This window comes from Carassius auratus, chromosome 13 (genome assembly GCF_003368295.1).
Source record: "Carassius auratus strain Wakin chromosome 13, ASM336829v1, whole genome shotgun sequence".
NCBI lineage: Eukaryota > Metazoa > Chordata > Actinopteri > Cypriniformes > Cyprinidae > Carassius > Carassius auratus.
This window is the reverse complement of record NC_039255.1, coordinates 7,243,247-7,258,703: the sequence shown is the minus strand read 5'-3', so window position 1 is coordinate 7,258,703 and position 15,457 is coordinate 7,243,247. Positions and strand designations below refer to the sequence as shown.

The following is a 15,457-nucleotide window of genomic DNA, read 5'->3' as shown; positions in this document are numbered from 1 at the left end:
CCTCACGGGTTGGATGTGTTTGTTTTGACATATTTTGGCTTTCTAAGGAGCAGGTGAGGCACAATATAATTAGATTTAAAAATACTCTATATGAGTAATGAGGACTAAACAATCTCACCATCCAGCAAAGCAGAGACTAAGAGATAGTTCAGAACCTCACTAAAGGCCTTACGAAAAAGGGCATGTCTAATACCTTTAAAAGAGACCTTTATGAGACATTAGCATCTACATATTACCATCACACAGGCTGTGGAACACCGTTCTTCTTATGCTACATTTAGTAAGATTAAAATATAATTGACTTATGAATGTAGCTTGTTTGTTTAGTCTCCAGGTCATATTTCACCCCAAAATCAAGACTATTAAGTTTTTCAGAATGGTTTTTCAAATAGAGTCTCATTACTCTGTTTACATTCTTATTATTCTCAAAGGTGATTCTCATTTGATTTTTACCAACAATTTAGAAGAAGGTTCAATTAGTTAACATTAATGCATTTAGTCTCATAAACTAACAATGAAAAATATTTTAACAGCATTTATTAATCTAGGTTAATATTAATTTATAATTATTCATTGGTAATTCATAATAAATTACCTAATGTTAATTTATGCAACTTGAAATGTAAAAAAAAAAAAAAAAAAAAAAAAAAAAGAATTATATATATATATATATATATATATAGAAATTAACCAAGATTAATTAACGTATAAAAAGTTTTTTTTTTTTTCATGATACCCAATGCATTAATTATAGTAGTGGAAATACTAAAACAAAATTACATAATTATCTTTTAAAATATATAGATTTTTTTTTAGACAAACCAAGGTAGTACAAAAAATATTACAAACATTTTAAATAAAAATTTAATTATATGTCCTAAAAATATGCTGCATTTCCCTTATAACAAAATGGTACTTTCTTTTGATTTTGGGGTGAAGTATGATCTGGACGGGTTCTTGAGAATCACTGCCCTAAAAATTCTCCATGTTTTAGGCACATTATTCTAAATCCAATACAGCATTTTAGGGAAACTGGACATCTCACAAGAAAACATTCTCAAACAAGCCAACAAACAAAACAGAATGCAAATTTCATTTTAAGAAACGATTACATCAACAACAACAAAAGAAGTGTTTAAAGAGTGCAGCACACAGGTTTGACACGGTCTGTCTAACGTAGACACAGACACTCATTGTCTCCAAATTTCCCACAAAGCTTTGCAGCAGTTTTTAGCTGTAGTGAACAGCGCTGTGCACCACAGAAAGCATTATAACAAAAACCCAATCTAGTAATGTTTTAAAAGTGCTTTAGCGTTTAGTACCTTCAGTGAATACATTCACACACACATATACTACAAACAAACCTACAAAGTAAATAAAGTAACCACATACGACAAGGTGGAAACTGCAACACAAACACACAATTAACCTTCGAGAAACTTTCTGACCTCGCTGAGGTTATAGAGCGAGAGAGATGGAGAAAACGCTTCCGGCATCTTCAGGATAAAGCCAAACCATCTGGAAAATCCATCCGAAGCAAAATCCAAACCAGATTTTTTCCTTTTAATAAAACAAAAGCAGTTCCTTTCTCCCATTTTGCTGGTTTGTTCTCCCACAAGTGTGCTGGCTGCTAAAATGTATGGACACCGCTTTGCAGGATGGCACAGAACTACCTGAAAACTCACTAGTTACGGAGTTAGATCAGTTTAAAAGATTCAGTTCACTAGTCATTTCACTATAAACACTGGAGGGTTTTAACATACGCAGTCCAAAAAAAATATGCCCTGTAGTCAAGACATCATCAAGTCTTCATAAAAGAACAATCAAATGTCAACAAAAAATAACAGACAAACCGTGAGAAAGCAGAGATTTTAAATAAAACCATCAGGCAGCTCTGAGTGTAAAGGCAGCCGTTGCGAAGAGGAGTGGAGATGTGAGGCTGTGGTTCAGTGAGGCCCTTTGGAGGATCCAAAGATGGCAAGCGGGAAGTGTTTGACATGAGATGACCACTGAGCTGCAAGCTGGAAAAACTTCACATCGTTCCATTCCACTCCATCTATCAACACTGTAGGGAGGAAACACAAAACCAACAATGGCAGTCTTTAGCCATGTTTCATGAATTCCAAAAAAAATAAATGATACATTATCTATAGCTAAATTATAAAGAGGTCTATGTATAACATTTAGCACGGTTCAAAAGTTTTAGGTTGGTTTGTTTTTTTAAATATTTCTGATCAAATACATGCAGCTTTGATGAGCATAAGAGACTTTCAAAAACTACAGTAAAACTGTAATATTGTGAAATATTATTGCAATATAAAATAACTGTCTTCTATTTTAATACATTTTAAAATGTAATTAATTCCTGTGATGGCAAAGCTGAATTTTCAGCATCATTACGCCAGTCTTCAGAGTCACATGATCCTTTAGAAATCATTTGAATGTGCTGATTTGTTGCTCAAAAAACATTTCTTATAATTATCAATGTTGAAAACTGTTGTGCTGCTCAATATTGTTGTGGAAACCATGATCAATTTTTTCAGGATTCTTTGATGAACAAACAGTTCAAAGGAGCAGCATTTGTTTGAAGTCTTTACTGTCACTCATGATCAATAAATAAAAGCATTAATTCTGAATAAAAGTATTAATTCCTTTAAAGTATTAATTATGACACCGATAAGCATAGTTTATTGATTGTATTGTAAGCTGTAGTGATTACTTTGATGAATTCGGATTGGCTGATCACCTTTCAGCATGGTCTGCTGGTGTTTGGCTGTGCAAATGAGTCGACTTATTCCCTCTATCACCTGACTCTTAGACTCCGCCTCCTTATCCTTGGTCTTTTTAGGCAGAAACATCACTGAACACAGAGACAGAGAGAGTGTTTGATGCTTATTCAATAACACAATACATTTTATAAACTGAATGTGTTCCTGTGACGGTTACATTGGCACTGTGCAAGTATTGTGTTCCAGTGTCTTACCCTTCTTATTCTTCTCTTTGGTGACAACAGTCATGGACATGGTTGGCTGATGTGTCGTCTCTGCTCCGCCCAGTGGGAGGCGGCTAACCTGCAGTGAACGGAAGGTGCCCTTAAGCGTGTTTTTGGAGTCTCTCTTCTCCACTTCTTTCTTCCTCTCTGATGGAGCAATCCAGTAATCAACCTGAAGACCCATCAGCTCCCCCTGACCTCCTCCAGGAGTACTGCAGCCACATAGACAAGGTGAGAAAACAGAAGATCAAAGGGGTCATATGATGTGATTTAAATTCTGGAGTGTTACAAGCTTTTGGTGCATAAAGATGATCTATAAAGTTGCAAAGACTAAAGTCTCAAATCCAAAGAGATATTCTTTATCAAAGTTAAGACTCGTCCACACCCCCCTAAAATGCCTCGTTTAAACATGCCGCCCCCAAATGGTCACACAAAGAAAGAAGGAATAACTTTGAATCACTCTGTTGCCGCCGCTGCCATGTCTTCGAGTCACTGTGTGTTTCGTTGTGAAAGCAAAACTACTTTTGGTAGTTTCAAAAGAGAAAAAAATATGTTTGTTCTTTCAAAAGGGGGCACAACTAGAAATCCGTGGTTAAGTTGTATTTCAACACTGTTCCAGAACAGTCCAACCCAAATATTCAGATGTGTGCTGCGCATTTTATGGAGGATGAGGACTGTTTTCTGTGAGAGTAGCCTACAGTGCATCTGTGGCACAACAGCGGTTTCTATAAAGTTGGGCAGTTCAGGCGCTTCTGACTCACAGCCTGGAAGTACATTATTTATATTTAAATTATTTGCCAATGATGATTCAAAAGTGAGTTTTGAGCAGTGTAGAATAGGCTTGTTAGTTGTTTCTCAGATTACAAATGCAGGCATGGTTTTATGTTTACGCAGTGTGATACGCAACACATGAAAAGACAGTATAAGTCATTCCCAACTGGATGCAACAAATGCCTTGTTTGTAATGGGTTTTATTGGTTTTGTCTCGTCTAGTGATGTACGGATCGTGAACAAATCTTTCTGTTTAACAGGATCTTCTTAGTGAACTGGATGAACCAGTTCACCAAATCAAACTGAATCGTTTGAAAAGGTTTGTCTATAGTACACACTAATCCACAAATTACTCAAATTATTTGGTTTATAAACGGACCTGACACTCCCTCTGTCGCAAAATAAATGTATTTAGTTACTACTAACAGTACACTGACTGAACTGCTAAAAGCGAACCAATGATGGGATGTGCACGAGCAGAGCAGCTGGACTGAGTCTCGTGCTGCTGGCCTGAGAGACGGGCGTAACATTTTTTGTCACATGCTTGAGGCATTCGGCCAATCACTACGCACTGGATAGCTGGCCAATCAGAGCACACCTCACTTTTCAGAGCAATGAGCCTTGTAAAAATCTACTCGTTTCAGAAGGCGGGGCATAGAGGAGAAACAATAATGTGCATTATATGGAAAATAATGTGTTTTATGTTCATTTAAACGGCATAAACACATTGCATTAAAGCAAATACACAAAATAATGTTCTTTTTAGCAGCATCATGTGACCCTTTTAAGAGATCTCAGACACCTAGCGCTGTGTGTGTTTGTACCTGGACATGTGTACAGAGGGAGAGGAAGGAGGCGTTGGAGATGCTTCTTTCAGTAATGGGGAGATCTGTGCAGGAGGAGTAGATGAGAGAAGAGAAGATCCCACCGGAGCAGCGTCATCTGAATCGCCTACAAATCACATGCACAAATCATTCATGAACCACCTTAAATATAACATTTATTTATAAAAATAGTAGTTTAGGGTTACAATTGGTAGTATTTCAACATAAGGGCTGTTAGAATTTTTTTTTTTTTTTTTTTTTGAAAAATCATGATAAATTGAGGACCATTTGTTTGTCTCTCAATCAACTGTGTATTGCATTGCATTATTTTGGAAAAACTAAAGATCTTTGATCATAAACCTAAGCATTTAAATATAATCTCACAAAGACATTATTGCGAAATATAGATTGACAACCGCTATGTATATTAATTTCATGTACTGTAAGTAAGCTGCTATACGGTTTTAAAGATCTCACTGATTTGCATTACAAACTTACTTATGGCCTTATACCAGTAACTGCAATAAAGTTCATACTTTTGCTCAGTCTGGGCTTCGGAGTCATACTAATGTGTGTTTTCCTGATTTATACTCAACAAAAAGAAATTTTTTCTAAAGGTTCAATAAACCATTCCATTTCAAATTAGTTTTTTCTAATTATTATTATATAAAGTTAAGAGCATTTTATATGGGTTAAAATTTTCAACTGACAGCCATATTTAATATATAATATAATTCACAGTGTAACTAACCAGATGTGGCAGAAGCTTGTTCAACAATCCCCACTTTCACCACCTGCAGACAGGTTGGAAACAAATACACTATAAAAACATTAAATACAATTCAAACATTTCAAATGATAAAAGCATGATTGCAAATGGACACGTACCCCAATAAAAGGAATGAATTTTTGACATGAGTCTTCATCAGGACTGTGGAAGGAAAAAAAGAGACAGGACTTTGAACACATGGTTTACCGACTAAATTTACCTCATTAAATTAATCAAATTATTGATACAGTGGGCAAAAAGGATTCCTCAAGCTAAAACAAATCCTGGTAGTTACCCATTCCTTTCTATGGGGAAATATTAAACTGATTTAACTAATTTAGAAAAAAAAAAAATACTAAATATGTGTACTCTAAATATATGTATAAATATATGTGTGGCATTTTACACATTACATTAAGTAAAACGAACAAGACATTTGAAAAGTAAGAAAAAAAAGGCTGAATACAAGCAATTCAGCAGCAATATGATGAGAGATGTGTAATCTGACATCTGAATATGTGGCTGCAATACATATTTTGCTTCATAAAAAGTTAATGTTTCAGATATTTCAGAAATGAATGAGTAGAAATGAATGAGCAACTTTCCCACATGCATGCTAAACCACATCCATAGTATCTTTCAGCAACTATTGTATATCAATTAAAAAACCTTAAGGTTAGAGAAACATTTTGATCTCTGAAGAGAAAAGGCTTCTAAGACTGATTTTGTCAATCCCACTGTCTGATTTGTCCACTCTTTGCGCCTCTCACTTCCAGCTCTCCCAACCATCAGTTAAACACAACTGACTATTTGGTGTAATCCAATATAGCGTGTCTGAGACAAATGCCATAAAGCAAGTGATGCATGCATCATTTTTATCAACTTGCTGATGTTATGCCACTGCCCCACCCACTACTAGAAAAAGAAAACTAAAAGAAGTTTTAAGAAGAAATAAAAAATTTAAGAAAGACATTCTCAGCCAATCAAGGCTTAGATTCAGGCAACTTGAACCAAAGATGGTCTAATGCAGAGATCATAGATCTAGCAACAATATTATAATGTTAAAATGGTTATGCTAACTTTTACAATATACTCACAAACAATAAAATTACTCTATAAAATCGCCACTGTGCTCAGCATAAAATAGGTTTTGGAGGAAAAGCATTATTTTAATTTATATATACATACTGTATAATGCTTTATTTATTTACTTATTTTTACGAATCTCTTTGTTTGTTAAACCATCTCTGATCACTAGAAGAGCAAAACACAAAACAAGAGAACAGAAAGAATAAATAATCTGTGCCAATGAACCACCCCAAAATCAACACCGCACAAGGCCAAATAGAGGGAGTTCACAGAGTGCATTTGAGCAGAAATATAAGATGCTCTCAGTGTAAGGCATAACAGATGGTCTATTGCTCTGCACACCAGAGAATAAAGAGACACTGGTGAAACCAATAACTGAGAAATCAGCCAATATCAGCAGCAATACTTCAAGCACCTGCTTGGAAAAACAAGACTGTGGGTGTGTGGGTGTGTGTGTGTGTGTGTAGTTTAGGCAGTTTACTCTGATGAGAGAGAGAGATCATTAAAAGGAAAGAAAAATGAAAATGAAGCCAAGACAGAAAATTAAGAAATCATTTTACCTCCATCATAAGGTCTGTTCACCTTTTCATGAAAATGGAATAATTTGAAATAATTTCCATCCTTGATTTTGCTATTCAAATTGAAAAACATTCTGTGGAACCGAAAAATTTACATTCACAGACATTATATGTCACAGTTTTCAGATATAAATTACAATAATATATATACAGTATTTTATGTATTTGACAGACATTTAGGTTTTGAATGTTATGAGAACCTTAAACTGACAATTCTCTGGCACATAATGTGCTCCGCTGAAGGACATCGCAGGTGTGCAGAGGATGATGGAGGTAACATTTATATCCCACTGCAGCAAGAGATCCAATAAAACCTTCAGGCTCTTTCCACGCTGCAGCTTTTATTATACAATTACACGGCTAATTCCAAAGTCATCAGAAGGTTGAGGAGATGGAGCACTTTTAGAGAAATAAAAGGGAGAAAGTAAAGGAAGCCCCACCACATAGAGCATAAACCTTAAGGTGTGGACAGAATCTGTAGAGTTTAACAGAATCTCTGCTCTCCCTCAGTTTAACTCCCCTTGATAAAACAGAGAAGAGTGAGCGAGCGAGAGGAAGTAAGAGACTGAAGGTGATATGTATCTGATAAACTATGGCATCAGCACAGACAGGAAGACCACAATACCTTACTGCAAAATCAAAATGAAAGCTCTTTTTCCTTCAGAGAGGGCAAGGAAAAGAAAAAATAAAGAATGTTATTTACAGACAGAGATGATAAACAGTGACATTCACATGCTTTCTGTCCGAACATGACTTCAAGGAGGAGGATGCTCATGAAAAAAAGATGCAAATATCTGGATAAGCAAACAAAGTGAATCAAGTGTGTTTGAGCAGAAAACCAACTATCTGCATCTTCAGAGCATCTGAAAACGAACCCAGCCTCTAATAACACATATTCAAAACCACATTTTTATCTACAGAATATTGATATTCTTTTAATTGTATTTAGGCAAATACAATTGTCTCACACTCATAATCGTTGAATATGTTTTATTATGAAGTGGTGCCATGTTAAAATTACACTGATGTTTCAAATTTAGTGTGTTCTGCACACAACATTTATGTTGCCTCCTCTGAAAAGGTTTGTTTCTTTTATAAAAATGTAGATCTGGGCTGCTCTGTGCATGTGTGTATATCACCTTTTCTGCTTATAGGTAAGCATGGCCTCTGCTATGGGCAGCTGAAGAGCTCCATTCGCTCCCAACATATACTGTGTTACCCTGGAAACCACATCTGGACTGTCCTGAACTGCTGAAAGTTGACAGACAATAAAAAAGAAAATGTTTTACATTTTTTGTATACATTTTTACAAATGTATGTGTGTGTGTGCATTTGCATTGGGTATAGAAAATAATCAATCCCCTTCAAAATAATCAAATTGTGTTGCTTTGCAGCCTAAAGATGGACACAGTTTTTGTTTAATCCAGCTGTATTTACTTCCTGTATTTTACCTTCTTCTTAATAATATACTTCACTGTGCTTCTATGCATTGATCTAGCCTTTAATTTTTTTTTTGTATCCATCTACTGGCTTGTGCCTTTACCCTGGAGATCTTTTGACAGTGATTTGCATCCAATAGTTGATGTTAGCTTCAGTTGCACATACAAGGACTGAAATGAAATGCACTTTTCATGCTGAGCTGATGAAAATGAGCACAGCTGATCATGGTTTAAAGTCAAATGATTGTGTTCCACTGAAAATACGATTAGCTACTGATTTAGTTTACAAAAAATTTTTAGGAGGTGGTGATGGATAGAATGGAGAGAGAATGAGTATCTCAGAGACAGTTACCTGAGGTCGGTGCTTCTGGTTTGTGAAAAAGATCTCTCCACGCTGTGTCCTGGAACAGGCTGTTATATCTGTAGTCTATACTGGCCAGATATTTAGCCACTGGATGAACCCCTACACATACACATGCTTTTTAGCTCTTCTCGTAGTGTTTTATTGGCTCATTTGTTTCTCTGACCTCTGCACTTACCAAGCGGGATGATAAGGAATCGCAGGTATCCGAGCCAGTCGGGGGTTTTGTGTGTCAGGTGATCCACAAATAAACGCAAAACAACAGACAGGTAATGCTGAGCTCCTGCTACTCCGATCCGCACTGGAGATGGTGTGACTGAGTTACTGTTACAACTACAGAGAAAGAGAAAAACAGGAACAAGTACATAGTGTCACTATCCTGGAAAAACCGGAAACCAAATGGCAGATGGACTTCAAATGAAGTGTCTATTTGCTTCAAGTGACTCACAATCTCTGAATGCGAGAGATGATGGTGCTGAGTGCAGCCTGTATGTCAGCCATTGTGCATGTACAAACAACAGGAAGACCGTGATTCTGTAAAACCTCAGATACATACTGAGACAAAAAGACAGGAAAAGGGTTACATATATATATGTTTTTTGTACTGATGCCTGACTTATTATTCCAAATGCCATGAATATTATTTATGATTTATAATTTTCATTTAAGTATTGCATTTATCAGACTCATTTAGTCATGGTTATTAAAATATACACCACCATTCAAACGTTTGGGGTCATTATGATTTATCTGAAAATACTTTTGTATTTTTTCAGCCTTGATGAGTATAAAGGACAATATACTCTTTCAAAGGTAGTGAAAATTTTTTTTTTTTACATTTGTAGAATGTGTTTTTGTAATATTCATAGCAAAAATAACTATTATAATTTATCATTACAAATAAAAAAAACAAAAACATAAAATTATACCAATTTGCCATTTTTCAAATCACCAGATCAAGCCATATTGTGTTGTGAAGTTGTGGCCTAGTGGTTAGAGAGTTTGACTTCTAACCCTAGGGTTGTGGGTTCGAATCTCTGGCAATACCATGACTTCGGGCGCCACAGCATAAATGGCTGCACACTGCTCCAGGTGTGTGTTCACAGTGTGTGTGTGTGTTCACTGCTCTGTGTGTGTGCACTTTTGATGGGTTAAATGCAGAGCACGAATTCTGAGTATGAGTCACCATACTTGGCTGAATGTCAGGTCACTTTAACTTTTTATTTATTTATTTATTTATTTTTTCAATCATACCTGGCCCTGCCAGTCTGAGGTGTTAATAAGGATGATGCTGTCGGGAAGATGGCTGTCTGACACCAGGATGTGGTTCAGCTGATCATAAACCGTTTTGCGTGGAATCTAACCAGACCAAGACCAAATAGAGACCAAAATTAGTTCAAATTGAAGTAAAAACTGCTGCTTCTCTTTAGTAACTGGACTATATTTGTGTGCAGCCAGGTTCTTGTTGACCTGTAGGTGGCAGCGGGTGTCAAGCGAGCACTCATTGTCCAGACTGTTGGCCCTCTGATTGGGCGGTCGACTGGGCTGCCTTTCTTTAAGTGATGTGCTCCGCCCCCGTCGCCCTGCCAACTTTGGCTCCACCCTTCAGATGAAGAGAGAAGTTGTAAAAAAACACTAAACAGAATGGACCAAAAAAAAACAACAACAAGTAAGATCTGTAATACTTGTTTCATCTAACCAATGCTAAAGGGTTTTATGTATCCTCACCGGTTTGAAGGAATGATAAGTGACTCTGTTTTGGTCATCCGCCCTATAGAAGGCAACCTCTCCATGAAAGAGTCCAGGTTGTCCATCATCTCAAGTTCTGTGGTAGGGGTCACAACCTCAGGATGACCCTAAAAAAAAAAAACACGCGTAATAAAACTTCAAAAACACGTTATGCTATATACAGCCTCTTTAAGCCTCTTTACAGCCTATTTGAATGGATATATATATAATTAATATAATATAATGTCAAATAACAAGACAAATTGTAAAGGTTAAATGTTAAATTGACAGAAAATTGATATTTTATCAAATCCTAGTTTTATCAAATCCTAGTTTTTTACTGCTGCCATCACCTCACACCACATGCTGATTCAGTGTGGACGAGTTATTAGCTGTGATTCAGCTTTAGTGTCAGCCAGAGCTCATCTCTAAACAAACACCAGTCAATATCTTACAGTGCTGAAGGACGTACCATTGAAACATTATCAGATTCATTATCCATCTGAAACTTTCCACCTACAGCCCTTATTTTATCAGGATCCATCTGAACAGAGAAAGTGAGAGAGAGGTAGAGAGTTAGCTGAGGATTGATTAAACTGAAGTGTCTGTGTTTCTAACCAAGCTCATACTTCCTCCTCATCGGGAAAAGTGCTTAAACATTTTGTCTATATATCATCATTAAAAAGTTTGGGCTCAGTACGTTTTTATCTTTCTGAAGAACTCTCTAATGCTCAAATCTGCATTTATTTGATCATATATGCAATAAAAACAGTACTGTAAAATACTATTACAATTGAAAATAATTTCTATTTTCATATTTTAGAAGTAAATTATTACTTAGCTAAAAATAAATTAATTTATTACTTTAATTTATATTCTAATAAATTAATAATTATAATTATTGCTTAGCTGAATTTTCAGCGGTCATTACTCTAGTCTTCAGTGTCATATGATCATTCAGAAATCATTCTAATATGCTGATTTTTATGATTAAGAAATATTTCTTATAATCATCAGTGTTGAAAACTCCTGTGCTGCTTGATATTTTTGAAGATTATTTTAGGGAACTTGAAAGAATTGAACATTTATTAGAACAGTAATTATTTGAAATATAAATATTTTGTAACATCATAAATATTTTGATCAATTGAATGTGTTCTTGCTGAATAAAAGTAAAAAATGTATGAATAAATCTTATTGACCACAGACGATTGAATGGCACATATATATTTGGAAAGGGTTAGTATTAGGTTAGAGTAATTTGCTTTATCTCAAGTCAGTTTAAGTGTACGTTACGTGTGCACATGAACATGTTCTTACTGGACTGGGCGGCTCTCTCTGACTCCTGACACTGTGAATGCTGCCAATTTCTGTCTGAGAGCTGGACAGAGAAACTCCTTCGAAATATGGCCTAAACCAAACACAGGCACAAAATGTAAACACACAAGTGCTGATCTGAGGAAATAGCACACATCTCAACATTAATATAGGCACTAAATAAACACTAATGAACAAATTCTCTCTCAGCTTACTTGAGTTTGGGTTTTGGGGTGCTGAGAACACTTTCATCATCATCCAGATCCGGGCCACTGTCACTGGGATTCTCGAACTCTAAACTCTCCAGATCCAGATCTTCCTCTACTTCTGGAGGAGGCTCGGCTGGGTCCTGCTCCGAGTCCAATACCTACAAACATTTAAACATGATTTATTCCTCATTTGAACTGCAGGAACGTGCTGGGCAGTAGAGTGAGGGATTGTCTGATGAAACAGAAAATGCTCAGACTCAGCTGCAGAGAAATCGATCCCAAAGCACAACGTGATGTTCCTGAATATTATTAATGAGAGAGGAAATCAATCAAGGACTTTGTTTTGCAACCATCAATGTTCAGTGTGAATCCAGCTTCTTAACAGATTTTAATAAGCTGCTGCTGATGTCATTTCTGCTACTTTATTAGATGTTAGAAACTAAATACGTATATTAGATAATGAGGATGTAATATCTCAAATCAAATTCCAACAATCTATTTTAAAGAGCTTGCTAACCCTGTAAATAATTTAGACATTTACAAATGTGAAAATGCAAAAAGTCTAAGATAAAGTTGTTTTTGACTATGTTGACAAGTGCATACTACAATATTGTTCCAGTATGTACTGTGTATACTATTTTACTATTTTCAATTTACTGTAATAACAATAATATTCAATATTATCTAAAACATTTTGAATTACCATTGTGTATTAAATATGCTATATAAAATAAACTTCTTCAAATGTATCTTTCTCTTGATTTATTATTGGATTGGACATTTTCACACCAGTGTTATTTACTGAAGTCATATTCAGATTTTTTTTGCAGTTTAATTTTAATTGTACATTTTGTAGTCATTTTGTCATTTTGTGTCATTTTTATTAGTTAAAAATATTTATATTTGCTATATTTTATAATATATTTTTATTTGCTTTGATTTATTTTCAGAATTTATTTTTATTTAAGTTTTAATTTTATTCATTTCAGTCCTTAAACTCATTTTATTTCAGTTAGCTACCTAGGCAACATTTCAAAGTTCTTCATCCAACATTTAAATTTTATTTTATTTCAGCTTTATTTTGATTAACAGAAACCATATGGTATAATTAACAATAACAACACCTTAAAAAAAACTTATATTACATAATAGCGTTTTTTATTTACATATTTTAGAGAGTGACACCACTTTATTAAATTAAACATGCAACATTAGGAGGTCATGTGACAACAATGTAGCACTGTACTATAGTTTGATAGGTTTCATTCATTAATGGCTATACTATTTTTCATACTACTGTTTTTGAAATATTAGTCAGTTTACAGTTTATACACTGGGCAATATTTAGTAAGCTATTATTCGATTCTAAATGCAACCCTACTAATGGTTCTAACTGCTAAATAGCTTCCTTTAATAAAACATTTGTGAAAACCTTCCGTCCGGTTTCAGATCCTCCATAATAAGAATCAACATCCTGACAGAACAGTAACAGTTATTTTCATGAAGTTTGCATCATCAATTGAGTTATTTTCCTTTTTATGACTATGAAGCTGCTTTGAAATAATCTGTATTTTATTAAGCACTACAGTATAAAGATGGCTTGGCTTGACTTTATAATATCATGTCAGAGGTGAGAGGTCTTAGTAGTAAATCTAAAATACATTTGGTACAAGTCTGCACACAAACATGGATTTGTTCCAAAACATATTGGTTCACAGCACAAGTCAACCAGCACAACCTGACTATCTCGTATTTAAACACTACACCTCGCTTAAGAACAAATGCACTCTATACCCACCTCATCAGAAACTCTGAAGCGTTTGAGCAACGCCACCACGCGCTGCTTAAAGTTCTGCTGCTAATGGAGAAAGAGAAGCGCACACACAGACATACACACTCATATTAAGCCTGTTTACTACACAATGACATCTGAGGAAATTCTCATTGTTCTCTGACAGTCTTACCCTGGTGATCGACGCCGTCCGGACTATTGACCTCCTTTGCTTTTTTGATTTCCTTATCTCGTACTCGTCATCCTCGAGATCCTGTGGAGCATGTACATAGACGAGTCAGCAGAAAAAGAGGGAAAAGAGGTGGCTTTGTTTGTACGTGTGTATGTAATCACCTGTCCTTGTGCTGCGTCATCACTGGCTTCCTGCTCCGATGAGAAGCTTTCATACTCTTCTTCAGAGTAATTATCTACCAAGTCAAATAAACAATATTATAAAAAGGACAGGTCCTGAATACTGATTGTTCAATACAGTGCTACAGCTAGTGATGTTCTGATATTGAAGTTTTGGCTGATATGATAAACGAATAATGATTTTTAAATAATGCTAATATGATAATAATGCATTTATGACAACTCATAAATGGACAATATATATATATGCATTCGTTAACTAAAAATTTGTTTCCCAAACTGAGGTTCTGAGGGGTTCATGAGGTGATGAAATGCTAAAAAAGATAATAAATTTAAAAAAGTTTAAAAAAGGAAAAAATTAAAAAGGAAATAAATAAAAAAAAAGATAATCTAATATGATAAGAAACACTTATTAAAAATTTTAAAAAGTTATATTTTATTTGTTTACCTGCATGTCATGTGACCATTAACCAGCATTAGAGAACCATGAATGTGTGACTGTGTTGTTATTGAAATATTAATTTAAAATCTAAACACTAAACACTTCAAGTAAACAGGTCAAAAGTGGTTCGGTCGACAAAAATGTGGGAATCTCTGTTATAATATATAGAATGAAAAAATGATAAATTCTTTTGAAATCTGTTGTGAAAAAAATATTCTGAATATTCTAAATTTTAGAGGAGGAAGAATACCTGCTAATAATCATAAAGGAGGAACCTCTAGAAAGTTGGTTAGATAGTCCATAATTTAAATGAGGAGTTTGGTATTATAAAAGAGAATCTGCATGTCTCATCTGAAACAGAATAAACTATATATTTTGAATAATCATTAATAAACTTTTTATAAGAAATTAAGTTCATTTTATTAATAAACACACGTGCACAGCAACTCGTGCCGAAATCTGATAAGGTGCCGAAAACAACAGTCACACTAAAATACACAATATAGAAACAAAACACCACTTCACATCACACATAGAGAACACAATTTGTTATTGCCAGAGACATGTCATAGACTAATTAAAAATAGATCAGTATGTATGAATGATTTTTCTTTTTTTTACCAGAACATTTGATTTTCTGTCCCAGAATGGCTGCCTCCTCGTGGTCTATAGGCTGACTGGACAAGGAATAGATCCAAATCTCTGCAACTTTACCCAGAAACTCCTTCTGATTACTGCAAAGAGCCAAGACCTGCCCACCTTCTGCAGGATGCTGCATCACCTACACACACAAAC

General features: G+C 35.0%; 1 protein-coding gene across 9 annotated transcripts in view; it reads right to left on the bottom strand.

Annotated features, from left to right (window-relative positions):
- Positions 1-740: 740 nt before the first annotated feature.
- LOC113112483 (phosphofurin acidic cluster sorting protein 2-like) overlaps positions 741-15,457 on the bottom strand; it is a 28,910-nt gene continuing 14,193 nt past the window's right edge. The window contains exons 5-25 of one of the 9 annotated variants that reach the window (XM_026278096.1): positions 15,284-15,443; positions 14,203-14,276; positions 14,042-14,122; positions 13,876-13,935; positions 12,084-12,235; positions 11,872-11,962; positions 11,024-11,095; positions 10,552-10,679; positions 10,294-10,426; positions 10,078-10,182; positions 9,272-9,378; positions 9,002-9,156; positions 8,815-8,925; positions 8,163-8,274; positions 7,649-7,681; positions 5,476-5,518; positions 5,339-5,381; positions 4,588-4,714; positions 2,984-3,204; positions 2,720-2,860; positions 741-2,065 (exon numbers count right to left, since the gene is read on the bottom strand). In XM_026278096.1, coding sequence (XP_026133881.1) covers positions 1,947-2,065; positions 2,720-2,860; positions 2,984-3,204; positions 4,588-4,714; positions 5,339-5,381; positions 5,476-5,518; positions 7,649-7,681; positions 8,163-8,274; positions 8,815-8,925; positions 9,002-9,156; positions 9,272-9,378; positions 10,078-10,182; positions 10,294-10,426; positions 10,552-10,679; positions 11,024-11,095; positions 11,872-11,962; positions 12,084-12,235; positions 13,876-13,935; positions 14,042-14,122; positions 14,203-14,276; positions 15,284-15,443 — 2,268 coding nt within the window. In that variant the 3' untranslated portion in view covers positions 741-1,946. The remainder of the gene's footprint in view (positions 2,066-2,719; positions 2,861-2,983; positions 3,205-4,587; positions 4,715-5,338; positions 5,382-5,475; positions 5,519-7,648; positions 7,682-8,162; positions 8,275-8,814; positions 8,926-9,001; positions 9,157-9,271; positions 9,379-10,077; positions 10,183-10,293; positions 10,427-10,551; positions 10,680-11,023; positions 11,096-11,871; positions 11,963-12,083; positions 12,236-13,875; positions 13,936-14,041; positions 14,123-14,202; positions 14,277-15,283; positions 15,444-15,457) is intronic. The other 8 variants (XM_026278098.1, XM_026278097.1, XM_026278103.1 and 5 more) reach the window with 8 other exon arrangements.